The 27717-nt window shown below is 42.3% G+C and overlaps 2 protein-coding genes across 2 annotated transcripts in view; both read left to right on the top strand.

Annotated features, from left to right (window-relative positions):
* The first annotated feature begins 970 nt into the window (after positions 1–970).
* On the top strand, positions 971–7200 carry NEK2 (NIMA related kinase 2). Its single transcript, XM_042819038.1, has 9 exons — positions 971–1066; positions 1162–1379; positions 1471–1708; positions 2369–2451; positions 2686–2812; positions 3459–3678; positions 4651–4705; positions 4790–4860; positions 6709–7200. Exons 1-9 carry the CDS (start codon positions 971–973, stop codon positions 6933–6935), a joined length of 1335 nt encoding a protein of 444 aa, XP_042674972.1. The 3' UTR covers positions 6936–7200.
* Positions 7201–27039: 19839 nt separating this feature from the next.
* SLC30A1 (solute carrier family 30 member 1) overlaps positions 27040–27717 on the top strand; it is a 9107-nt gene continuing 8429 nt past the window's right edge. Inside the window, exon 1 of the mRNA XM_042818917.1 lies at positions 27040–27678. Coding sequence (XP_042674851.1) covers positions 27040–27678 — 639 coding nt within the window. The remainder of the gene's footprint in view (positions 27679–27717) is intronic.

Below are 27717 nucleotides of genomic sequence, written 5' to 3'. Positions count from 1 at the left end.
GATTAAATTAAACTGAATCCAGAGCTGCACTCCATTACTGCTCCAAAATTATCCCAAGTGATGTTAGGAAACACATCACGTACTTAAAATCTGCTATGCTAGGATATTACAGTGTCATTCTGTGTAATTTAACGCACCCATAACAATTACTGGTTCAACACTTGGATACAGATCCACACATCTCTGCTTTCCAACCTACATTCCTGAGTTTTTGACGAAGAATATCATTCTCCTCATTGGTTTTAGAGAACAATTTTTCGGAGCCATTTTCTATTTTTTTACATAGCTTGAGGTGTTTAAACACTTCTCTGTATTAAAGAGCCCTCCATTAAATTCTTCTAAATTACGTGGCTATCTGCTCAGTAGACTTATGCATTTCTTAAACGGGGGGAACGTATTGTTCGTACAGGAAAATGTCTCTTCCTGACTAGCTACTGGACAATCACGGCGCTTGTGGCTGATCTGCACACCGTGCGACGCGGACTGGGGCACGCGAGGGGAGCGACATTCCTACAAGTGAAGGCCCACGTGCTGTGCGGCAGGCTCAGCGTGTTCAGACGGCAAACCGAGGTGTCGCTTTCACACCGCGTCCTCCTCAGAAAATACGAACGAAAACAAACAGAGACACGGAACCCCCACAGGCCGCCGAACGCCTCGCACGCTCTGACGGAGCACGGCCCGCCCCCTCCCGCCCCCTGCAAGTTGCCGCGACCACGCCTCAGCGTACGAGCGCGAGGCGGTGCCACGCGAAAGGGGCGAGACGGGGAGGAGCCGCTCGAGCTCTCGCGATATCTCCTACACGCCGCGTCCGGACGGTTGCGCCGGCCGTTACCCGGACCGCGTCGTTTACGGCGGCACAGCCAATGGGAAGCGCGGAGCTCGATCGGGGCGGGCCAATGAGAGGAAGGGGCGGCGGGTTCAAACCGCGCCGGTGCGGCGGGCGGCCGGCAGCTCGCGGTGCGGTAGCGCCATGCCCAGCCGGCCCGAGGACTACGAGGTGCTGCTCACCATCGGCGCCGGCTCCTACGGCAAGTGCCGCAAGGTGCGGCGTAAGGCTGACGGCAAGGTGAGGCGACAGCCGGGTGCACCCGGGAGCGGTGGGGGCACTGACGGCTCTTCGTCCTGCCTTTAGTCGCTCGCTGCACATTTTCGCTTTTGTAGATCTTGGTATGGAAGGAGCTCGACTACGGCTCCATGTCGGAGGCGGAGAAGCAGATGCTCGTTTCGGAGGTGAATCTGCTCCGCGAGCTGCGGCACCCCAACATCGTCCGCTACCACGACCGCATCATCGACCGGAGCAGCACCACCCTCTACATCGTGATGGAGTACTGCGACGGCGGCGACCTGGCCAGCGTCATCGCGCGCTGCACCAGGGAGAGGTGTGCTGCGGCCGCAGGGGGAGGGAGAGATCCGAGGGGCGGGGGGTGGCGTGCGTCGACATTGTCGTTGACAAAGGCGCCTCTTCCACAGACACTACTTGGAAGAGAGCTTTGTTCTCCGAGTGTTGACTCAGTTGACGTTGGCCTTGAAGGAATGCCATAGACGGAGTGACGGCGGAGTCACTGTGCACCGGGACTTAAAACCAGCGAATGTCTTCCTAGATGGCAAGCAGAATGTGAAACTTGGAGATTTTGGACTGGCTCGAATTCTGCATCACGACACCAGCTTTGCCAAAACTTTTGTTGGAACCCCGTACTATATGTCTCCAGTAAGACCTCTGTTCTGTTCCTTTTCTTCCCTTTTAGGTCTGTTTTCTGCAGTGTTGGTTTCACACTCTGTTAATGCTTTGGAGGATTTAACGAGGAGTTGCTTGTCTTAAATGCAGGTGACTCACAAAGTGTATATGTGTTTAGAAACAAGATTGTTTTGCAGAAAGTTAGCTTAGTTCTATATACTTTAACTATTATTAAGGTAAGTTATGTTGGAGTATCTTTCTTTGTATAAGAAATGGAGATGCTAGAGCATTCTTCTGTTTTATGGTGTTAAGGTAAAGAGTTTATTAAACCACCTGCTGAGGTTTCAATTTGTATTAGAAATGAGCAAGAGTTATTTCCCTGATACAATGATTTGTTTGTTTGTTTCTTTTGTGGGGGTAATAATAATGCTGACTGAAATATGGGGTTGTGTCCATTGAGGACTGATGCAGCACTTTAGTCTGTAGTTACTGCAATAGTTGTTATTTAGTTGTTAGTTATTGCAGTAACTAAAGACCCTGCTAGTAAGAATTGCTATGGAGGTAAACGAAAAAAGAACCTTAGAAGCAACCCCAGAAGCCAGAGTTGAATTCAGGTTTGAACAGGAGGGGATGATCCTGGAATATGAGAAAAATATCTCAGTTAATAAACTTAAGATTTGTCTCTTTCTTTAGGAGCAAATTAACCACATGTCATACAATGAGAAATCGGATATCTGGTCTCTAGGATGTCTTCTATATGAGTTATGTGCTCTCACGTAAGTATAGTAGTGTGCTAATTAATTTAGAAGCGTAACTCTTAATGTGCATATGATCACTCTTCATATAAATAGTACCTTAAAGGATTTAGGGACAAGTTCTAGGTCTTTATTTCTATATTTGTCTTGACAGTAGGTAACCAATCTTTGCTGCTTATTTCTTAGTCTGACACTTTAATGAAAATAAGTCCTATAAAACTGGTGAGATAATTCAAGAAAAATACTATTTTTCAGGCCCCCATTTACAGCTTACAACCAGAAGGAGTTGGCAGAAAAGATAAGGGAGGGGAAGTTCAGACGAATACCGTATCGTTACTCAGAGCAGCTGAATGAACTTCTCAAGCAGATGCTGAACTTGAAGGTAAGAATTAGTTCTTAATTTTCTGCCTATGATAAGAGCTAGTACTGAAGTACTGGTTTTCCTCCTCAGTTTATGAAACTAATCTGCAGTAGTGATGGCCACCATCTTGTCACCAGCAATATTACCTATGTAGGAAGGTGGGAAAAACTACTTTGAGTACATTTAAAAAAAGAAAAAAGAGGTGGGTGAGCAGCATCAGCTGCTCAAGAGTTATTCTAGGTTAATAGGGTGCAAAATAGTGTCTCAGTATGGCCTACTGGAATTATCTAACAGCATGCTTCAAGGTCTAACTTCAGGGTTAAAATTGTTCCACCAAGTTGTATAATGAACCTAAATCTCTAACAGGTGTGGATTCTTAAGTTCCCCCACACACTGAAAGGAATAGATACCTGTGCTGGGATAGCCAGACTTGTGGCTTCTGGTGCTGAAGGCTGGTAGCAGCCTCCTACCTCAGTTTTGTCTGGTTACATTAGTACAGCATGCCAGCCCTTAGCTGTTGCCCTTTCCACACTTTTTTAATCAGCTTCTCCTTCACTATAAAGCACATCAGCTGGTTTCCAAGCAAGATGCATCCCCAGGTGGGAATACCCAGCAATAGTTTTTTCTTGATTGCAGCTGAGGGTTACTGGTAACTTCTCTCCTTTAGGATTACTGCCGACCTTCTGTTGAAGACATTCTGCAGCACCCCTTGATAGCAGACTTAGTGGCAGAAGAGCAGAGAAAAAATTCTGATAAGAGAGGCCAGAGATCAGGAGAGCCAGAGAGGGTGCAGCGTTTGGATGCTCCAGTGAATGAACTGAAGCTGAAGGAGCAACAACTACACGAAAGAGAGCAAGCCATTAAGGACAGAGAGCAACGATTGGAGCGTATGATATTTCCCTTTGGGAAGGGGGTGGCAATGGGAGTCAGATTTAAAAGAACACGTGCTGATGATGGAAATGTAGACTGTTTTCAAAACTCATTTTAATGCACTAGACTATCGTACTGCTATATTTGCTGCTAGAATTCTGTCCAAAGACTAAAACAAGAATGCTTGGCCTTAAATAATCTATACTACTTTGTTCTTCTTTTCAATTGCTAAGATGTACTTAGCAGTTCAGAAATGTAAGCCTGGTCCGTGAAGAATATTAAAAATGAGCAGTAATCAGCAAAGTGTGCAGAAAACCAGGGTCCAAATACATTGCTCTGTGCAGTGTAGGCTGATGTCCTCTATGTGTTCTGTGCAGATAAGCACCAGCTATGTTATGCTTGCCTTAGGCTACATATATTGGAGTAAAATATACCTGAGTGAACGGTCAGCTGCTTTCATAGAAGCTGCATTCTACAGGTAACTTACATGTGAAACAGGGTAGGTGGCTGAGATGTTAGGACTTCCTGGCTACATATAATACTTCATTACATACATAGAGGCTCTGCTATGTATGTTTTTAACTACATATATGATTTTCTGAGCCTAAATAACAGCTGCTGTTGTAAAATAAGATGCTAGGTCATAGCTGACTTTTTAACTGGCATCTACGTACTCAGACGTGGTGTCTCGTTTGCCATGAGATAATGTTCAGAACAGAAATCTGCTGTAGCTTCACTGTGGCACATCACTTTTTTTTCCCGAAGAAAAACAATCTACCCACTTAAGAGCACTTGTTCAGTGTTTTTTTGATGTATTGGTAAAGCTTGTATCTGCATAGCTGTTACCTTGCTTTGTTTAGAGATACAGAACCAGAACATAAGAACATTTGGCAGGCTGTCTTTTTTCACAAGAAAATGTACCATGCATGATCCCTCTAACTTTAATGTTTACATTCAAACATTACATACTACCCTATTTCTATTTCCAGAGAGAGAACGGGAACTCTGTATTCGAGAGAGGCTGGCAGAGGACAAACTTGCTAGGTATTTTACTAACCTATAACTGCCTTGATTAGAAGCTCTACAGCCTTACAGTGCAAAAGCTTAAACTTCCTTTTTTCAAAACAGAGCTGAAAAATTGATGAGGAACTACAGTCTCTACAAACAGCAGAGGACATTATCTACTGCAGATGGTCCAGGTATGCACGCATATGAGGAGCCTCTTGCACTGATAGATGTAGGCTGGTATGACCAGAAGAATGCTCGTGATCAACGTGCTGTATGTAGTCCCATTGTAGCAATACAAAACCCCATTATCTCTGCCTGGGAAGAGACTCTTGATTTTCTGCTTCGCAGGAAGATCTGAACAATGCTCACTTATCAGTGTGAGTTACCACTGTCAGCCTTACAGTCTTTTGTTTTGCGAATTAGGTTCTTGTGATGAACCAACAAAATGCTGACTTGTAATCCAAACCTCAGAGTTGTATTTATTTTAGTTGTCCTCTTACGGACCTTTGATATAGTAAATTTCAATAAAAATTCAAATGCCTAATTACTTCACTCTAGTTTCAACTTCTAAAGCCTTCAGAATAGGAACTGCTATTTGTTGTAGGTCACCCAGCTGTGATCACTGCCTCACTTAGGCTCAGAAGAAAACAGCATTATTAATTCAGTTTAATTCACAGAACCAAAAACATGTTTGACAATGTGCTATAATACTTGACTACTTACATCTGTTTTACAAGATCTATTAGCTCACAAGTGTTTGAGCCTTACTTTGGCCTTGGTAATATTCAAATCTTCCCTGTAATAACTGATAGCATCTACTGCTCATTGCACTTTAATAGTATAAATGACTGAAGTACTTGATACTACTTTGCTTTATGTTAGGGAGAGCAACAGTAAAAATATTGGATGGGGATATTAAACACTGGTTCTGAAGTGTTACTAGAACAAAGAAGTATGAATAGCCTTTAAAATAAGCAAAAAAATCTTCATTTAGTTATAGTTGGAGAGAAAGCAAGACATGCATGTATCGTTCTACTGTAAATAAAACTGAAGTTGCTTATCTCAACAAGTGGCTATCATAGTGTAAAAGAACACCAGTCAAGTACCCCTAGAAATTAGTGCTATTTGAATATTTCTAATATACCTGCCTACTTTCAGAATTCTCTCCCAACATCTTTTATTTGGTCTATTACAGAATATAAAATCAAATAAAAACTAAACTTGCCTGGAGCTTTCTGATGTTGTTGGAACCATAAAGTTAAACAAGCTTCATTGCTTCCTTCTGATCTCTTCCCTTTCTCCCCCTCTTTCATACAATGTTTTGATATTAGCAGATATTAATGTTTGAAAATAAGCAAAGACACTTGGTGTAGCTAACATCTGCAGACAGAAAATGCAGAAGAGTAAATGTAGCTGTTGCAAGAGTGCCAAGCTCTTACTGTAGTCTCAGCTGTAGACCATGACATTACACATTTCTCTAACAATGTTTTCTACACTTCCAACTCATTCGGTAGCATTCTTGTAACACTGTTTCTGGAATTTACCCACACCTGACACAGGTCCTGTTAATATATTGCAATATTAACAAGATCACTTGCTACTGATTTCTTTAGTTTGCTTTAATGCTCTTTCTCATCATTGGATTGCATCTCACACCGCTTCTTAACTCCTAATTCTTGCTCAAACTTAGTTGTGTGGCTCTCTTCACAGTAAAATGGAATACCAAAATTCCTAGTTTCTATGAGCATGTCCTAAGTGCTCTTTCTGCAGAGCAACAGTTGTTCTCTTTATTTCAAGTGCTATTTCCTTAAGAGCTCTTTAGAAGCTACAGTGCATACACCCTTTTATTGCAATCATTTTAAAACTTCACTTTCACGTTTTCCTCCAAAAATGGGAATTATTGCCAAGAGCTGAGCTGCATTGAATTAGATCACTTGGATCCATGGGTAGTTAACAAAATGGGTGACAGGATTAAAGGTTATAAGCTAAGCAATAAATGCTGAGATGCACTAATTCAGCTTGTTTGTCTGTTTCTTAAGATGATGCAGTCCTGCTCCCCTTTTCTACAACCAAGAAGAAGGTCCACTTTGGTGGAAGTGAGGAGAATGCTATGCCTTCTGTTAATGTGGAGAACTATCCCCTTTCTAAAGGGAAATGCTCTGATCTCAAAAGACGCCTGTATGCTGCAAACCTGCGAGCTCAAGCACTGTGTGAACTGGAAAAGAACTATCAGCTGAAGAGCAGACAAATCTTGGGCATGCGCTGAACCTGTAACATAGGTGTACAGTATTTATCTTTTTAGAGTTGATTTTATATATAGGATGGTACTTATGCCTTCCTCTTTTAAGCTGGAACCTGCTGAAAATTTATTTTAAATCTTTATACAATTTTTTTTTTCTAAGTGCATAAGAGGCTATGTTACAAAAACAGGTCATTTCGATATCAAACAAGCTGAGCTGTATTATTAAAATATATTTTTTTGCTTTTCTTTGTTTACTACTTGTTGTTTCTCTGCCCAAAAAAAAAAAAGCAAAGCAGGTTTTACTAGATTTGGTGTGAAAGACTTTTAGCTGAAAAAAATACAGACATTCGAAGTCTGAGTTAAAATCATGTTGTACACAATGTCCAGTATTTGATAAAAGTGTTCATAGGTGGAAAGGTTTCTGTCTGCTTGTGAATACTTTCTAGCTCTCAAAAGAGCAAAATGAATTTTCAAAATCTCTTTCCTCTACCAAAGTGGAAAAGAGACCTAATTATGGAATTGTAGGTGTTGGAAGGAACCTCTGCATATTATCCAGTCCATCCCCTCCTGCTAAAGCAGGTTCCCTAGAGTAAGTTACACAGGAAAGCATCCATCAGGCAGATTTTGAGTATCTCCAGTAAATGATGAGTTTATAGTCCTGCTGCCTGGACAGCTGCAAGGCATTTTGTCAGCTCCTGAAAGATCTGGGGTGTGTATCTGAAGAAAACATCTTTGGTTTATCTTAAAAATGTGGTGTAAACTGAGCCCATGGGTCTCTCTCCTGGGGCCTGGCGCCACCTTCTATATGGCACCTATCTTTCAGGGAGAGGCAATTCTACTTCGAATAGCAAATAATTATTTTCTTCAAGTTTACAGCCTCCATCTTTCCTCTCACAGTTCTCTGCTGGAGTGGTTGTGGGTTGCTCAGGGTGTTGTAAATTTAATAAACTAACTCAGATTCACGAATACAAAAAAAATCCTTTGCAACTCCAGTGCTGGGTATATATTGCACACGAAGATTTCTCTGGATTCAAATGCTTAAAACATATTTATAGAAAGCAGCTGATTTTATTAGCGTGCTTTCTCTTGTTGGGCCAAGAATGCTTTCATAAAGAGGTATCCTAGATGTTTTCTATCATAAATACTGTTTAGATGCTCACACGTAATTTAAGGATGAATCCTTGCTTTTTCACAATGCTTGTATATAGATTTTTCTGTTGTGTGCCTCAGACAGAAAATCTGTAATGCAGCTCTGCTGAGATACGTGTGGATCTTTATTGCATAGCCCATAAAAGAGCAAAGGGTAGAATATGCAGTAGTATATTTCTAATGTGGAAAAAGTGGGGGATGCAAGTATTTTGTTGGTCACCATTATCTGCAAAATACAGGTAGTCAAAGGGGGAAACAAAAGCAACCAAGAAAAGAGTAATTAATGATTCAGGAAAGTCTGTATTGTTAGCTGGCTGATGCTTGTAAGCACTTTGCATTTGAAAAAGCCAGACTAATAAAAAGGGTTGACTTTTTGTCTTAGACCACATAAATACATCAAATAATTACTGCATTTAAGAGTAAGATATTTTCAGAACAGTACCTGCAGCTTCTCTTTTCGTTTAATTCGCTAATGACCTCAAGATGGTGCTGTTGCCCTGTAACTGTTGGGAACTGCATGTAGCCCATTGATACGTTACCTAACACAAAATTTAGGATCTGATTGAAATATGTTTTTGTCTATTTTGTTTCAGAAAATTGAAAGTGTGTTGCTGCAAGATATTGGTATATTTAGGCTACCGATGCTTTTGTACTTTCTGGTGCAAATAATTGCAATTATCTGTGATTTGCCATTTTGCATCTTTTATCTGTGTTTTGCAAAGATAGTTGAATCACAATCTTAGTTAACAATTACACTATTATGAACAGGAAATGTTAAAGAGCATAGCAAACTATCAATCATGATGGCAGGAATAAATTAAAGCAGCTTAAAATACAGCTGTAGCATTGAGCCATTTCAAATGCATTACCCACAATGTCCTCTTGAGGTATTATTGCCCTAATATGATAAATGCAGTTTTTCTGGAGGTTTTTGGAATAAGAACTTCCTACCAGTATGTGGTAAACAAGGGAAGGCATCTTGTTGATTATCTTCGTTATGCTGTGGGATTTTTGCTTTGGAATCCTGGAATTCACATATTCCTACTAATGCATAATAGTTTTCCCAGAGTCAGAGCACTGGAATCACACTTACGCTGTAATTTTCAATTATATGCAGGAAAATAAATAGAATATGTATAGGAACATCGACTGCTTGCACAGCAGTGCCATCACTCCAATGCATATGCTTCATTCCTAAAAATAAGGGTAAATTTATACGTACACACAAGGTTTAGCTTAGGCATTTCCCTCATGTGGCATGCAGGGTGATAATAATAGTGTACACTGTTGGATATTCTGAGATATTCACTACTCTTTAATATCGGTATCAGGAATTCTGATAATGTCTATAGTGGCGGGCACTCAAACAATACAACACAAGAAGAATAAATCTGAAGGGAAGTTGCACCACTTTTGAAAACTGTGGCCCAAATCTCTGATCTTCAGCCTTTGTATGTGTGATCTTAATCAAGACTGTGCCCTGTGCCTAAGGCTCCATCCTTATCAGGCTTGTTACAGGGGGGAGCTCAGAGACAGTGCTGGGATCCTGCACAGGTCTGCACTTTTACCAGATTTATAACATCTAGAAGAAATGAGGCTTAAACACAGAGGACTATGAACCTCATTCCTAAACAAGAATATCAATAAATCCTTTAATCTGTACTGCATTATTGAACAGCTGGAGTGATAAATCTTCTGGAACAACTAATTATAATTTTATTTTTTCACAGAGAAATTCACATTTTCCCCTTTTATTCTCACTGATTAAGCCAGAAGGCAGTGCTCTGGCACAAACTGATCCACAGCTGTTTACTGTGAGGATCTACCTGCAGATACCCAGAAGTAGAAAACACAGTGCAGTGAAGCTCCTTGCTATCACTACTGTCCTCATATGAAAAAGAGGCATTGCTCCTCACTTACACTGCTTGTCATTCCGGCACTTGCATGCACTTCTTAGTGTGCTGATAAATTCATTTCCCAGTTCATAGCATTCATAGTCCAAAATACAGCTGGACCTAGTGATGGTACAGTGACAGCCTTTGGGCTGCATCTGTGTCCCCTTCTTTCCTTGTGTAACTTGTGTGAAGCCAGGGGAATCCTAGGAGCCATTAAGCTGTGGCTCTGGGCCTGGAACGAAGCCAAAGCCTGCCCGAGGAACTTGCTGAAAGAGCCATTCCAACACTATGGAAGACTTTGGCATAATTAAGGCTATATACATTATAACCCATGTCAGGTAAAATAAGTGAGTTTTATTTGTATATTTACTTGAAAAGTTAGGCGAAGGTTAACTATTAACCTTTACAACCTTAAAAGGCTCCACAGACCGACTGCAGCACATCATACTGCTTTTTCATTTAACATTGCTTTCAGCCAGACCAGCAATGCTGAGACGTTACTGTACGCGAGGCAGCAACACCTTTATCTGACTTCTTTTGAAGACAAAGTGTGCTTCTGTGGCTCAGCTGCCATAAAAGAATGAAGTTTTATTGGAAGCAATGGTTCTCTGCGTTCCGCAAAACTGGACTCCTGCCATTTGGATCTCGCTTCCAGGCTGCACCCACTCTCAACTATTAGATCCAAGACACAGAAGTCAGCATTTAGTGCTTCACACAACAAGCACCAAAAGTGGCATGCAGTGACTAATAATAAATAACTCAGTTTCTGCTATCAATTTTCATATGCATTTCTTTGTCATAAAACTTGGTCTGCAACATGCAGACTGATGAGGAGTACAGCAGGTACTTAAGAGGTGCTCAAGTACATGGCTATAGTTAGTAATTTTTTTCCCATTATTTATATAAATCTGAAAAACTTATTTGTAAAGGTAGCTGCTAAACTTTTTTTTTTTTTTTTTTTTTTTTTTAACTGATTCATCAGCTCTTTCAGCAGGTCCTGCTCTTGTAAGGTCAGCAGAAGCAAGCTTATGCATAACACAAATTTCTGCATGTATGTGTCAGTCTGAGTCCCAAGGACATAGCAGAAGCTCAGGAAAGCCAATGACAAGCTTTCTTTCAAATTCACTGAACCTTTGGCTGGACTTCAACTTCATTAGCATTAGACACTTGTAAACACTTACACTTGTTTGCTCTTCGTGGACTAAGCATTGCCAAAGATACAGCAGGAACAATCCATCAACCCTCCTCAACAGAAGTGAAGACAAGTCACTTTAGGTAGAGCTCTCAATCTTGGCTTCTATGAAATCAGACTTTCCTTGACAGAAAATCACATTAATAGCCCTTTGGAAAGCCTGGACACCACAGACCTCTCTGGAGGTGTATGCAGTACTATGGAATACTGAATACAGTTTTTCTGCTCATCCAACTGCAAACAGAAGTAATGTTATATACCTGACCTCTCAGCTCTTCACAGACCATCAGGGAATATTCCAGTGACCCCAGAGCAAGATTCCAATTTAGGTCATCCAGGAAGTCTAGAAGCCTGACAAATATGTGTGTTAAAGTCACTGACCGACTTGAGAGCTAATTGCCATTTAAAGTATTTTCTGACTGCTACTAATCAATCGTTAGATGCCACTGGGGAAAGATAATATGGGCTTTCTGAGACTTGGATGATAATACAAACAAAGCTGCCAGGGCAAGTGGCAGATTGTGACAGATAATGATTTTGTGGGAGGTGAAGCAAATACCTCCTATGGCAGTGATCCACGTAATTAGCTTGAGCTGGATGCAAGCGCTTTGTGGTTGCAACTAAAAGCAGGAGGAAGCATTAGCATTAAAGAAAATGATACAATCAAGGAAGTATTCAGTTGATTGGAAAAAATAACTTAGTTTCATGAGAATTATTATAGTCTTACCTTTAGGGCACATTTTGAATTTCTTTCCCCAGGTGAACTAAGACCAAGGAGAACCTTCTCACCATCATGCTAGTTTCTAGAGGGACCAGTGTTATCAGAGAAGAGCTGCTGTATGATGCACCCAAACAGATCCATCTACCTGTAAGGTAGCCATCATCTATTTTCATTCAGTCTACTTCAGCCATGCAATGGACACAGATCAGCAGTGTGATGAATACAGGTGAGCAACAAAAAACATATCACTAAAGCTTCACGTAAGATGCCACGAGAACTCCCTTCTCTAAATTTCCCACTCTTCCTCAAAACCAAATACCTGCTTTGATGCTTCACGTTTCAAAATGAGACTGGTGGCTACAGCAGAACTTCACCTCTGTGCAAAGCAACAATCAGTGAACCTCCAGGTGCTTTCAAAAAAGGAAAGGGCATGAAAATATTTGTTCTTGTTACTGATTTTAACTAAGGGACTGAAAACAGGACCTTGCACTGCAACGTTCAGGGAAATTGTCTGGGCAGAGCCCTAGAAGCCTTATTTCAGAAGCTTGAAAGGAAATTTGTGGAGAAACAACTACAGCCTTCACTTGTGCATGTTCTTAACCTCTTTCCCTGTTTATTTTGCTATCTCACGTTCTGACTAAACGAATCCATGGCAGACTGGTCTTGTAACTGCTGCTAATTTGCACTTGCTGCTGGCATGGCTGTGGGTGCAAACAAAACAGTTAAGTGTTGGCAAGAAGTGGTGGGTTAATCACTGTCTTGGAAGCCTGGTGTTCTGCTTGTGCTCCAGGGAATGAGCTCAACTGAACAGAGAAGCCCAGCCAGGGAACTCAGCCCTGGGTTTGTGCCAGGCACTAACCATGAGTTTTGTTTTCAAGGCTGGCTCTGCAGGAGCTTCTTACATAAAATCCTAGGGCCTGGCTTAAATTGACCAGATGTTCTAATGGTCTCTTTTTTTTAATCCCATTTTTTACAGTTTAGATTCCAGCCGCAAGGCCACTTTCTGGAAGTGAAACAGCACTTGCAACAATGGTCAATTCTGAGCTCATTGCAATTATTCCAAGCTTATTGCAATTATTGCAATGATTTACAGTGTTTACCAGCAGCCTGCCATACCTGCAGTGCCTCAGTTGAAGGTCAATCTCCTTGTCAGAAACAGGAGCTTTTTTAGAGGGATGCTCTGGGTCACAGGGTATCTTCAACCTGCCCCTATCCCCCTTACCAGGCTGTTTCTCCATACCATCAGCTTGGGCAAACAGCCAAAATTCTTGAAAATTTTTCACCTTAATAAAGTGAGATTGAAGAAATTTCTATACCATGATGGATTACTTGAAGATGAATAACAACATGCTAAGTAATGCTATTTAACTACTCATAACTTTGGAGTTATTATTGGATGTGCAAAGATATACTGTATGTAACCGGTTGGCACTGGTACAAAGTTGGAGATATATATGTTCAGTGTATGTTCAGCATGGTTTTACTATTGTTATTATCATACAAACATGTACTACCAAAGGTGCTGTCAGCATTGTTTCTAATCCAGTATCTCAGAGAAACAGGCTGTGAACAAATATTTCTAGTGATCCTACAGTAAAATTGCCAATAGTTCCCATACAGAACATTGGAAGATTCAACAAGAAAAACAGAGAATAAAATCAAATCTTTGCAATGGTAAAGACAACTTTCACTGTACATAAACACTGTACACAAACACTTACACTGTACACAAACACAGAACTGTCATCTACCCTCCTATTTATTGGCCAAACACAGAATAATTAGCCACTTCCCCAGTTTACAGGCTTATTCTCCCTGCTGACTCGGCCTCAGAGGAATGGTAGCTGCTCTCTTTTTTAGTGCCACACTAAACTCCTTATCATGCTGTAAATCATCCTGTTGTGTTTCAGCCTTGGCAGCACTCAGAAACAGAGTACATATCCAGTGTCAGCACTACCTGCTCCTTGCTGCATGTAACATGTTTAAGACCCTGGCTACTGCTGAGGTCCTTTGCCCTTAGATAGATAGATAAATAGATAGAAAGATAGATAGATAGGTAGATAGATAGATAGATAGATAGAGCAAGAAAAGAACACTCGACATTTCTCAACCAGTGAATTATTCTAGAGAAACTCATATTTGGAACTTCCATCACTTGGCAATGAGGTTTTTGTTTTAAGCAGGCAGCTAGGAGAAAAAAAACAACAACAACAAAAACATGCTGATACACTGTCTTTGCACAGCTATTGGGTCATTCCATGACAACATCCACCCTTCTAATTGTCTTAATTAATTTAATACCAGTCTTCAAATTGACAGCCTGATAGCCTGCCTTCCTGCTGTCACAGGGTGAGGCTGTCACAGTGTGCACTCAGTGCTCTGTCTTCTCATCAAAGCTGCTCAGATCTACGGCACTTGCTTTTGTTTTAGGAAGTGGTTACTTCAAAAATAGGAAGGATAATTTTAAGTAATTCTACACAGATTACTGAGAAAGTATGAAGTGATAATATCTGACATCCTTTCCCTGCTTTTTATTTTGTCTGAGCGAATCCTCCTTTGGTGTGGGAGCAGGACTGGCCATTTAAACAACAGCAGTTTATTTACAGCTCCTTGGGGTTTCATTGTCATTTGTCTGGGATGGTAGAAACATTAACCCTAATTCAGCATTGTTGGAAGCAAAGGATGCCACTGCCTTTTCAAAATGCATGTAGTAAAGGAGAGTTTTAATGTACGACCATTTCACAATCACTTTTTCCTCTGAGTTTTGAGGATAATTTTTTGCAAAAAAAAAAACCAAAAACCTGTGGGCCAAGAATCATTGTAACCAAAAAGCCCACTGACCCCCTGATGCTGTTGCTCACTGCAACATATTAGTGCAGGGTTTTTCTTTTGCAATGAACCTTGTGAAAATCTTCTTTACCCACTCCCGAAACATTACCAATATCTGGATCTGAGTAATTGTAGTTGCTCTTGCCAGAACACACTGGCAGCCAAGGGACAGCAGTCTGCAGGGCTGATGTACTGGGGAATGAGACTGCTTCCCCGTGACCTAGATCCTGCCTATCACTGCTGGCCAGATATCAAAAAGCTACTGCACAATTTATTTGGGAGTCTTTGTTGCGAGATTCTCTGAGTCACAGATTGAGGTTATTTCAATGCTGCAGCTCCTAAAGATCAGGACTGGAGCGATAACTCCAGGACTTGTCTTTGAGATTGCCTAATTTTTTCTTCGACTTTCCTTTAGAGCACCTGTGAAGGACAGGTTCTTTTTGGCAAAACATATCCTACTAAAAACTGTCATCTCATTATCCTACTAAAAGCTCTGGACAAAAGCTGAGAGTTTTCCCCATTCCCAAGCTAAGCTTTCTAACTCTCAGGTCTGCCTGATACCGGATGGTGGAAGTATGGGTGCTCACAGCTCCAGGAGGTATCTGCCATACATCAAACTGAGAGGTTGGCAAACCAAGGAAAGATGCTAAAGATTACAAAGCTTAGGGGAAGATTATAAGGCTTTGTCCTTCAACTGTAAATGTGGGAGGAATCCTGGCCCCAGGGGAATCACTGATTCAGTTGTGGCCTGGGCTGCATACAAAGTGTTTTTGATTTAGTGTTCATTCATTTCCAACCCTTTTCCCTTACCATCCCTCACTGCTGTTCTCCCCGGGGATGATTCAGTGGAATAAAGCCACATGAGTTTAACGCTCACCCAGCAGGAACATTTGAGTACAGACTTGAAACCGAGCAAGTGTTTTAGTATTTGCTGGAGAGGAATGTTTTCATTAAGCAGTACCCTTAGGTCGATTGCAAATAATGTGCCTTATTAATAAGCCCTTTTAGCTGAAGAGAAATCTGCACAAAGTGCCCCACTGTCCAACAGTCAAGTGAGGCTAGCAGAAGTAGACAAAACCTTTGGATTTAGAAGAAATAATTAACTGCCTGTTACTTGCTTTTGCATTTTTTTTCCTCTTGCTGCCTTTGCTCTGTCTTGTCTGTCTGGATTATTTCCCTTGCATTTTTCAGTCACATTATTTTTTTACTGGAACAAGTAAAGCCCAAGATGGCACAGTTTGACCACAGAACGAGTCTCCAGCATCAGGAAACCAATAGAGTCTTCCCAGGTCTTTGGAATCCTTACTCCTAACTTTCCTTCTGAACTGCATCTGCCCAGAGTTTGTGTGCACATGTATGAACTAACATCATGCTTCTAATCAACATACAACAGAAAGATGAAATGGTTTGCAAGACTATGTGCAAACAGATGCCTACGTACATTTTATGTGATCATTTGAAATTTCCCAAACCAGGATTTGTTCCAAGTCATCTTGTAAATGCAACTATTCCTCCATTTTATTTTAAAAACAACAGCCCTGAGAATTTTTAAGAACTAACTGATCTAATGAAATTGTCAGGGGAAGTAGATAGCAGCACTGGCATTAGCGTACTAAATGCAGGCCAATATTTACCTTGGGTACCTGAATAATCTCTTGAAGTAGAGTATTGTATTCTCCTTGGTGCTTTGCTGCAGGAGCATTCTCCAGCACTAAACCTGCAAAAGCAGGTTTAATTATTAGCTGCTTTGCCATCTTGGTGGGTTCAGCAGGCTGCAAGCAGGCTTCACAGATAAAGGCACTCAGGCACACCCAAAGGCTGTGAGGGAAGAGTTTTGAAAGAAAATGCTGGAGCTGACCGCTCCCTCTGAAGGCTCCCTCTATCCTAGACAAACAGCTGTGCAGAGGTGCTCTGAGGTCGAGGTGCTGGGCTGAGTGCTGCTGCTCCTGCTAGCGGGAGGGTCATGAAGCATGCTATCCTGGTGGCCCAGAGGGACAGATCCACAGAGGGTCCCCTCGCTGGGTGGGACAGATAATACAGAGCATGAAACTGGCCTGCCTCTGTGTTTAGTTTTACACAAGACATCTGTGGTGAGCTTCCAGCTCTGTGACAGGGGCAGAGCATCCTGAAGGATGAAGCACTTGCCTGGAGCTGAGAATAGTACACACAGAACCACCCACAGCCCCCTTTGCTCTCTGTGGTCCTACCTTCCGAAATGCCCTGGAGAGGTTTTTCATAGACTGAAAGTTATATGGGACCCACACTTGCTTTTCTACCTGTGACTGGATCAGGTGACATGCAAACTGTTGTGTTCTGGCTGCTAGAGAAGAATACATACGGCCCAAGGACCTGTATTATCAAACCAGCCAGCACAAACAGGCTGTGACACAGTTACAGCAAGTGAGACAGAGAAACACAGAAGGTCAGGAAGATACTATGGCATGTGGGGCTAGAATGAATCACCTCAACAAAGAGAAGACTCAGCCAAGCTGTACACCCCAGTAGGAACTGCTGGGCCATGTGGCACTGCAAAAGTGACACAGATGCCCCAATTGCTAGCTCAGGCCAGAGCCAATGCCAGGAAGCCATTAAACATGATGATGGTTAATTGTGGTAACAGAGATCAAGCAGCTCCTCTACTCCCTCCTGTAACACTTCCCAGCCTACACACTGCATGCTGACCTACTGTGAACGTTTCAGGAGAGGCCATGCACATCTGTGTTCACCTACACAGAGTGACCTGGAGGGTAATTCACCCCAGTGCTTGCCTCTAGTGGAGAACTATGTCAGCTCAACCTGTTGAGACTCTGTGGGTAAACATAAGCACGAACAATATCAGCTGCATTTTTGTGTGCTCATAAGCTGCAGTTAAACTCCCAGAAATAAAAAATATCACATGGGAAACATTTATCCCATTCAGGATTAGACACAAAGTTGTTAGCTCTCATTATCAACAAGAACAGAAGTTCTGAAGACCAGCTAGACAAAGACCTAGGAATTCATTGATTTTTAACAGCCAGCATAAGTACATACCTATTTGATAGTAGTTACAGTGATTTTATCTCACTATAGTGATACAAACTGCAAACACCAGTGCATTAACAACATTGGTATGATGCTGCTAATCAAATAAGTATATATTTTTGCATTTTTTACATAGTCTTTCACTTGCAAGAATCTTCCTGCATGGAAATTTCCAATTAAGAGATAGGCTGTGGTCTACGTAATTATCAAAGGCACAAAGTATGTCCACTATAGGTGGCTAATAAAAAAATAAATAAGCATATTCCTAGAACTCCAGTTGGCACTGCACACAATTCTAAGGTTATATTAAGTTTATATACAGCAGTTCTTTTGCATAACAGCTTGACATACAGCAGGAAAAAGACCTTTACCCCACTGTTAACTAACCAGATAGTATGCATCATTAGTCGATAAGAGAGATGGCCTTCTTGGAAACTTGATGGATGAACCCTTTGTGGGACGGCTATAGTAATTGCTTTGCCATCTTAGCAGTGACAGAAATGGATTCTCTCCATTGGCTCTGAGGATACTGGGACACATCATTTAATTCACCCATGCTGATGTGAAATTTGTTCTTTCAAACATTAAGACAGAAACATCTGGGTAAATACAAAACAGCTGAATGCATATAAAGCTTTCAACAAGCCATGTTCACAGTTCCCACATGCAAATATCCATCCATAATGAACTGTACAGAATTAGCTTGTAAGAAATTTAGATGATGTTTTTTTTAAAAAATGCCTGCAGTTCGACTCTTCCATGCTTAACCACACTCACAAAAGCCCTGCTTTCCAAAAGTACCACCACTCCTGTTTGCTTCCAAGGGAACAATTAGCTGCCCAGGACTTATTATATCAAAGCACTTCCCCTGTGCATGTGAATTTTGGCTTGGAGACAGTTGGTACGAGCACTACCGTTAGCAGGAAGGGCCAATGCCTACTACTCCTCCTTCGACATTATTCAGTTTATTTCATTAAATAATTCGCTTAACTCACACTTTAAAGTATGAATAATAATAATAAAAAATCTTATCATATAACAGGCAGAGCTAACACTTGGGGCAGGATTCACCTCATTAGATGCTGATTTAATCTCTGAGCTGTTCACACCAGGTTTTCTCTATAGTCACGGACAGAAATGGGCACTGTAAGGGTAGAATTCATCTGAACAAGTACATACAACTCTTGGAGGAGATAAATCACACTGTAGTCTCCACTGACAAAGTTGATTAGATCTCCACTGACTCTAGAGGGAATCTCGTGATCTGAAGATGTTTGCCTCAGCTACCAATTCCCAGCCATGAATCCCTCCCTTATTGTAAGTTTGAGACTGTGGGTTCACAATCAGCATGAACAACTACAGAATGTAGCCAGTTTATGGTCACACACTTTTTCCTGCCCTAATCACATGTTCCTGTGTGTCAGCTCTAGCTGTCCTGTCGCCCTAAATAAATAGGACTAGCTTGCTGAACTAGTTGAAGAAAAATAATTTGGTTTTGGTTGTACTAGCAGGCAGAACTGATGCCCCTCATGGGACATCTAGTATTGCTAGATCTCAGGACTGGTTTGGGACAGAAATGTGATTTCCAGCTAGGAAACACACCTGCCCTTTCTGGTACCAGCTTTTATTTATTTATTTATTAGTTAGATTGGCTTAAGTCAGAACAGGTAATGGCCACCATGAAAGGCAGTCATGAAAATAAACAGATTTAGTTACAGAATACAAAGGCAACATGTTTATGCTCACTGTCTTGGGATATGATTTGACAAACATCAAATGCAACTGACTGAAAAGAAAAAAGGTGATGAGACATAGCACACACCTTCAATTTTCCATCCTTATGTCAAGGCCACATTTGGTGCTTGAAGTGATGAACAGTGTCCTAAACATCTCAAAGTCAGATTCACAGCATATTCCAAATCACATCACTTCTATGGAAAGGAAATTTTAAATGATCATAGAATCATGAAATCATAAAATATCCTGAGTTGAAAAAGGTCCACAAGGACCATCAAGCCCAACCCATGGCCAAACAAAAATTTAGGACCAACCAAAATTCAAACAATATATCTGAGAGTACTGTCCAAAAGCTCCTCAAACTCCAGCAGGCTTGGGACCATGACCACTGCCCTCAGAAGCCTGTTCCAGTGCCTGACCACCCTCCCAGGGAATAAACTTTTCCTAATCTCCAACCTCCACGCCTTTCTCTTGGGTCTTGTTGCTGTCACCAGAGAGAATAGCAAGGCACTTCCCCTCCACTCCCTTCTGTGAGGAAGCTATAGGCTGCCATGAGGCCTCCCTTCAGCCTCCTTTTGTCTGGGCTGAAAAAACCAAGTGACCTCAGCCACTCCTCATATGTCTTACACTCCAGAATGTTCCCAATCTTTATAGCTCTCCTTTGGACGCTCTCAAATAGTTTTACATCCTTCTTATATTGTGGCACCAAACCTGCTGTGGCTATAGGTGAGGGCACACAGCAAAGAGTGGATGGCACAACCCCTTCCCTGACCCAGCAGCAGCCCTGGGCCTGGGGCACTGCAGGATGCAGTTGGCCTTTTGGGCTGCCAGGGCACACAGCTGACTCAGATTCAATTTGCCGTCAAACAGAATCCCAGAACTCTTTCCTAAGGACTGCTCTTCAGCCTCTCATCTCTGACTCTACGTGTATCAGATCTGTCCATCAGAATCTGTCAATTGTTCTTAAACTTGATGCAGTTGGTTATTGCCCAGCCCTCCAGTTTTCAAGATCCCTCTGCAACACCTCTCTATCCTTGAGGGATTCAACAGTTCCTCCAAATCCAGTGCTGTTTGCAGACTTACTTAGTACAACTTCAAATCCTGTATCCAAGTCACTGATGAAAATACTGAAGAGAACTGACCCTAAAACGAGCCCTGCAGAACCTCACTAGTGACTGACCACCAGCCTGATGTAACCCCATTTACTGTACCCCTTTGAACCTAACCCATCAGCCAGTTGTTCACCCATTTCACTAAGTTTTTGCCTAGCTCTATGCTGGAGATTTTGTCTGGAAACATACTGTGAGAAACAGTATCCAAAGCTCTGTGGAACTCCAAAAGAATTACAACAACCGGCTCCCCTTGTTCAACTAGTGGGTGATCATGTCATACAAGGAGATGTAAATTCATTAAGCAGAACTTTTCCCTCATGAACCGATGTTGGCTGTGACCAATGGCTACATTTTCTTTCACATGTTTTTCAGTAACTCTCAGAGTAATATTCAAAATTTTTCCAGACACTGAAGTGAAACTGATATACGTGTAATTACCAGAGTCTTCTTTCCTGCCCTTGAAAACTGGGATGCAGTTTGCCATCTTCCAGCTGACTGAGATCTCTCCTGGTTCCCAAGACCATTGAAAAACGATTTAGAGGTCTCACAGTGACACCAACCAACTCTTGAAGTACCATGTGATAAATCCTATCGGCATCATAGACTTACATGGATACAGCTGGAGCACCAAATTCCATGCAAGTTTGAGGTTGACTGCGAGTTTATTGTTACCACAGTCAAGATCCTCCAACTCAGGTCTTCAGGGATCCCAGGGACAAGTGGCAAAATTAATGGTGTTTTTCCATGGATACATCCATCTGTATAATGAGATTTGTCCACATGAAGCCGATACAATTAATACCTAACAAAAAATGGTAAAATGGGAAATAATCTACTTAAAGGACTTAATGTGAAAAAGACTGTCATCATGATAGATGGATGCCCTTCTGGCCTGACATGGGCTGTGGCACCAAGAAGAGCAGATCTGTGTGAGTAGATAAGCTAACTGGAAACACAAGGTGTACCTGGATTGCCTGCCCAGGATGAGGCTGAGGCTGCCCTCAAGATCAGACCTGCTGTTTCTGGGTCACAAGAAGCCTGTGATCATTTCACAGAAGTCCCCATGCCTAAGCATGTCCTATAACTCCTGTGCTATTAGGCTGCTTGGCAGCTCTGTCTTCAAGAGCAGAAATAGGATGTGCCATATCCTGTGCTCATAGCTCTTCCTGAAATCATCCTTTAAGATCTCTTACACACAAAGCCAACACGATGGCTTTCATTCCAGCTTGCCTGGGGATCTTCCTCTTTTGAACCAATACTGTTCTTGTACTAAGTTCTCACATTGTCTAGTTTAGTCCCCGAGATCGAAACAAAATACTGCTGTGGTGTTCCTCTGATGTCACCAGACTCCAAGCAGATAATGAGGTGTACTAGCATGGCTACCATGGTCAGGGCAAAATGTGCCACCACAGGACATTTCTTCTTTGATAGCATAACACAGAAGAGGTTTGCAGTCTCAAAGGATTCAAAACTGTTCTTGTTTTGAGCTAACTTTTTAAATGCCAGAACATACACATTTATGATTTCCCTACAGTATTCACTGCTCTTATAGGGACCTCTAGAGGCTTATCTGGAGGGACCTGCCCATCTCTATTCCTGTGAGCAACCTTTAGAAATCCACATCAAAGAAACCCAGGATCCTATAGTGTTAGTGATAACCTCTGCGTCCAAATAATCCATTTCAATGTGAGGAAATATAGCATGTTATCAGACTGATTTCACAGGTAGGCTGGACAAGCAGCTGCTGGAAGCATCATCAGCAATCAGCTCACATCCTCAGTCTGTCTTCAGTAGCCCACTGACTCAGCCTGAAGGCTTCTAGACCCAGCACAGTAAACAACCATTGGAGTTCAAAGCCACCTGGCTTCACTTGTGTTGCTGACAAAAGAAATGCCCCAGAAGTAGGCTCTTAAGGAGGGTAGTGTATAAATGCCGGAGTTACTACCCGATGTATTTGATCAGCCTCCACCTCCCCCTATCACTTGGGCCCCAAAGAACAAACGTAGAGAGGGAGAGAAAAACCTGCACCTACTAACAAACAAACAGACAGACAAACAGACAAACAAACAAACAAACCCAAAGTGATATCCTAAACAGAACAAATAGGGCCATAGAATGAAATTTCCAAAACCTGATTTTTAGGTTAGACACATTCCAGAATCAGACACCTAGAACTGTGATTTTATTTCCAATACACATCATGTCTACGTGCCAGCTGTCCTGGGAGAACATCAGCTGCCCAACACCTTGTGAACCTAAACTTAAGGGTGACAGGAAGCTCCAAATTTTAACTACCCAATTCAGGGTGCATTGACTGCAGATCCAAGAGGGTCTGTTTTGAAACTGATGGTCAGTGCATGTAAAGAGGTGCTCGCTTGTCTCACAATTGTTCAGAACAATGAAAAGCCATCCACACCTGGCCTCTGATTACTTATGAGAATAGAATGTGCACAGACATTTTAAACAAGAATACTAGTATTCTTGTAACCCTTTGTAGTAGTAATCCTTTGATATTATTAACAAAGAATATAGAGATTCAGATCATGCTTAGATTATAGGTAGAGATCTCATGTTCTTTCTAAAGATAATGAAAGGCAGACTTTAACAATATGTTCTATTAAAAATACCATGAAGGATAGTTGATTTCAGTAATAATAAGAAATGTCACTGACCTATCAGCTGTAAAGACATTTTTTTCATTCCATAATATTCCATACCTACAGAATTTTCCTATCCCTGTTGAATCATTATAACACATCTTTCCACCACGGAGCTGCCTTGGTCTGGAACAGTAAATAACACCACACTTATTCCTGATTCTTTTTTTTTTCCTTTAACGATTAATATGCTGATAAATTTTCTAGTAGGATCAATTTGAACGCTGGTTGAATAAATTATTAGCTCTAAACCCACGAAGTCTGTTAACTTTACAGTTGATTAGAACAACAGTTTTGCCTGCCCACCTGTGAATTATAAGAGAATACAGATTGTATCCTAAGAAGAGCAAGTGGTAACCAAAACTGCCAGGAAATGCTCACCAACTCCACAAAACAAAAAATGCATGTTCATTAAAAAGTTAGAGATTAGCTGTGCAGTTAATTGTGGCAGACCTTATGAAGCAATTGCAAGCTGCCAAGTGCTACTAGATCAAATAATGGACTGACAGTGAGAAAGCAAAACAAATGACCTACAAAGGAAAGATCAAAACTGGACATTAGATTGTCATCATTTAAAATTCACTTCTTTAGTAGGGAGAAAAAAATCAGAAATTTTTTCACTTTTTCATCTGCTTTTTAAGGTTCACAAGTATAGACAACAATATCCTGACCTATTTAATTTGTCTGGAGTTCTGCCAGGTTTTACTAATACAGTAAGCAAGTGGAAAAACAAATCTCTTTATAGAGCAAGATTCTCTTTGTCTCCCATTACAGCTACAGTCTTTCTTCACAGGCCACAGGTGAAAGCATTTAAGCACATGTTTAACTTGCTTTTACGCAAAGAAGGCCTTGTAATGAACTGCAAAGATGTGTTTAAGCCCTTTTCTTGATAATGCTGATTTCCTGAATCAACATGAATTTGACACAGGGCTACATGAACAGTAATACTTTTCTTTTGTATTGTTTCTCATTACAGAGAATAGACTTCTTAATATAGGTAAACAGTGAATGTTTTTGCTCTCTTGGTGCTGCTGACTGGATCTAATTTGAAGAAACCTTGCAAGGACAGCTAACAGAAAGACATTGCCTGCAAGAAACACAGCCTAAAATGAACACTGACAGCCTTGAAGTGGAACAGACAGATGGAGTCATGTTTGTCAGAGTCCCACAAGCCTTTATTAAACACAGACAGGTCTGATGACTGTGCAGAAAGGGAACAAGTTAGGTGTTAAAAGGAGGCAGCACGCTCTGTGATATGTGACTGCATTAGAAGACCATAGACAAGGCTTCATCTTTTCCAAGTGGAAAGGCATTTAGTGAAGAGCCCTTTGTGGCTGACCTCTCTCCACATGCAAAATTTGCACAGATTCAAAGGAAAAGGCAACGACTTTATTTACTCAGCAAACATGCTGAGTAACATATCTCCCAACCAAAGTCCTATTCTTCCCACAGTGCTCAGCAGACTGTGAGTTCAGTAGCACACAGTACAGAAAATTTTGCCTCAGAACAGGCAACACGAAGCAGCTGTCTTGCTTTTTCCTTTCTCGTAACCCTGATCTGAAGTGGTATGAAGCTGCTCACTGGAGATTCAGAGTCGTTCCTCCCCTCAAAACATGGAGCATTTTCAGTGAGTAAGCAGACTTGGAAACTGTTCATTCCACACGTGTGGAACGGAAACAGAGCCTAGAGGAGAATTGGGTTAGTCACAATGCCTGGAAGCCTAAAAAAAATATATCCACAAAGCAAAACAAAATAAAAAAACCCAGTCCTCCCTACTTTGAAGATAAAGTATTTTCCTCAAACACTTGAGAAGGAACAAAATGTTCTCTTGCAAGCACTCTTAAGATTTGATTAGGTACCTTCATCAGTCACCTTCCTATTAATCTTAAAATTTATAATGTTGCCACATGGACAGTCCTAAATTTAGGAACAATCCCTTTTCCTTGTGGATGCTGATGCATGGTAAAACAATAGAAAAGCCTGGAAAAGGCTGTGTAGGACTTACTGGTTTATAAGAAAGATTCTGGGGCAGAGGTGGTATCTGTGTTCACCACGTCCAGCAGCAGGACCAGGCTATCACTAGGACTCTTAATCCAAGTCCCTGCATGTCAAGTGAATGAAGATAACAGTGGCTGCTGGATCCCCTAGAGCAAATCTAGATGCCCAGCCCTATTCGATGGGGAGCACTGGAAGGTTAGAGTAACCATTATTCTTTCCTGGCAAATAACTGTATCCTTCCTGTTTCCTGAAGTACACGGTCCCTATGTTGTGGATTTTTGCCCCAGGAGGAATTCAGTATTCAGCCAGGTACAGTAGGAAGAAAAGCTACCCCTGGACAAGGGCAGGACTAGAACATGTTGTCCCATAAGGGCAAAACAGCAGAAGACTGGCCAGTTGCATGGGATTTTTGAGCAGATAAGGAGGCCTCATGATGAAGAAATATTAAAGGGTTCGGAAATTCATCTAGGCATCATTCACATACTAAAAATGCCAACAAAGGTCTTTATACAGTTCATGTTTGAGATCAGTCAAGTTTTATTGGTAAGGATGGTGCTGATATTGATTTCCTGCTGGTTTCATGGAGGAGCAGAGACCCAGTATCTCCAGTCATCAAGAAAACTACGATGACAGCTGAGGGAAACCAACTAAGACTTGGTTTCAGTCATTCCTCAAGCCTAGTAAGTAAGGGACATTAAACTCCTTGCTTCTCCTAACTACACAAATTCCAATGGATTAACACCAATCCCTATGAAAATTTAACCCCAATGAAGTAAAGGAGGTTTAAGTTGTGCCAGTTTATTTGACCGACACATCCTACATTTGGTAAGTCTTCATCATTAACTAAATGACCATGTGTGGGGATGAGGAGCAGAGGACATGAGCATGTTCCACTGTAATTGTGTAATTGATGGTCAGCTTCCCGATTACTTACACCACCTTATTAAATGATACTATGGCACAAGGGAAGCCAAGTAGATGAGGAAAACGTTACAGCAATCTGATTGCTGACTCCCTTGCAGCACTTGTGAAGTACTGGTAGTCATTAAAACATTCCATATGGTTTCCTAAGCTAAATTAAAAACAGAGCAGACCTAGATTTTGGTAAGAACAATCTCAGTAGGATTCAGGGTCACAGGTCAGTACAGGAGTGCTTGTCACGCCCTATGCTCTGTCCATAATGTAAAGAACACGACACTGTAGAGCAAGTGAAGAAGAGCCAGTGGCACGCAAAGATCAGAGCAACATGGTAGGAGCACATGGACTTGCTGGAATGTTGCTGAGTCTACTCCAGCTGTCAAAGACCACTGCACAACCCCCTGATCAAGATCCCTTTGGAACTTCCATGCGTAGCAATGGGCTCTTGTATTCCTGCTACATCTTCTTTCCCGAGCACCGGATTTCACACTGCCTGCGTGCACTGCATGCACAAAGCCATGCCTCCATATTACAAGCAGCGATGGCCACTTGTCTCCGTGCTCTTCATTTTCCACCCGTGCAAGGAATGTTCCTGGACGCTGCTCCTTGCTGGCCCTCCCGGAACATAAAGGAAGGAGTCAGCTCTGCCATTTGGTAATTTCTGTGATTACATTTTTGACATTTTTCCAGAAGTCTCCAAAGAGGTTCTCTTTTTTCTTTCCTTGACCACAAATTCAACGGAATGATTAGCATCCGTAGACTGATTTATAGGCGTTCGAACGTTTGTGTTTTCCAAAACCTCCTCAGGCACAATTACTTCCTTCTTCTGACTGAACATTTAAACTATTAATGATCAGAAGTTATATAACTAACTAGAAATGATGATACACGCGACTATGTATTCCGTAACTACAAACCACATAACTCTGATAGTTGCAGCTACAGCTCATCACTCACATTATTTCCTCACGGCCCGTCCTAACGCTTTCAGAAACGGGAGGAAAATTACGGAGGGAGCTCCCCTGCGCCCAAGCAGCGCCTGCAGGGCGGTGCCCATCGCCACACCCGTTACCCGCAGCGCAGCACAGCGCAGCCCTCCTCTCTCACACAGCTGCTCCCGGCCCAAACGGCCACGCGTGACGTCAGGAAGCCGTCACGACCCCCCCCAAGCCCCGCGCGAACCCGCCCGGCCCGCAGGGGGAGCTCCGCCCCCCGGGCGCGCGCCGGCCGGGCCGTGTGAAGAAGCGCACCTTTTGCACGAGTCCCGCTCGCCGCGGGGCGGGACCGCGGGGCAGAAGCCGACAGGCTTCGCCAATCGGAGCCGCCGCTCGCGGGACGTCACGCCGAGCACCGCCCGCCGGCCCGGCGATGGGCGGTCCCGCCGGGGAGGGGCCGGCTGTCGCGAGGGCGCGCCGGCCAATGGTGGACGAGGCGGGGGGCGGGGGCGGGCGGGCCGCGCCGAGCGGAGGGGCGGCGGCCAATGGGGCGCGGGCTGGGAGGCGTGGCCGCGCCGGCTCGGGTTCCGTGTGGAAAGAGTGAGGGGGCTCGGGTGCAAAGTTTGCTCGCCCGGCGCC

This window comes from Centrocercus urophasianus, unplaced genomic scaffold (genome assembly GCF_019232065.1).
Source record: "Centrocercus urophasianus isolate 14NV4802_14NV808 unplaced genomic scaffold, USGS_Curo_1.0 seq_10, whole genome shotgun sequence".
Lineage (NCBI taxonomy): Eukaryota > Metazoa > Chordata > Aves > Galliformes > Phasianidae > Centrocercus > Centrocercus urophasianus.
Note: the sequence above shows the minus strand (reverse complement) of the source record. Positions and strands in the feature narration are given on the sequence as shown.

Excerpts from the sequence above, each read along its gene's own strand:
- NEK2 (XM_042819038.1), top strand. The coding sequence starts at position 971 with ATGCCCAGCCGGCCCGAGGACTACGAGGTGCTGCTCACCATCGGCGCC. Across the intron at positions 1,067-1,161 it reads GGCGTAAGGCTGACGGCAAG|ATCTTGGTATGGAAGGAGCT; the intron begins GTGAGGCGACAG and ends TCGCTTTTGTAG. Across the intron at positions 4,861-6,708 it reads ATCTACTGCAGATGGTCCAG|ATGATGCAGTCCTGCTCCCC; the intron begins GTATGCACGCAT and ends CTGTTTCTTAAG.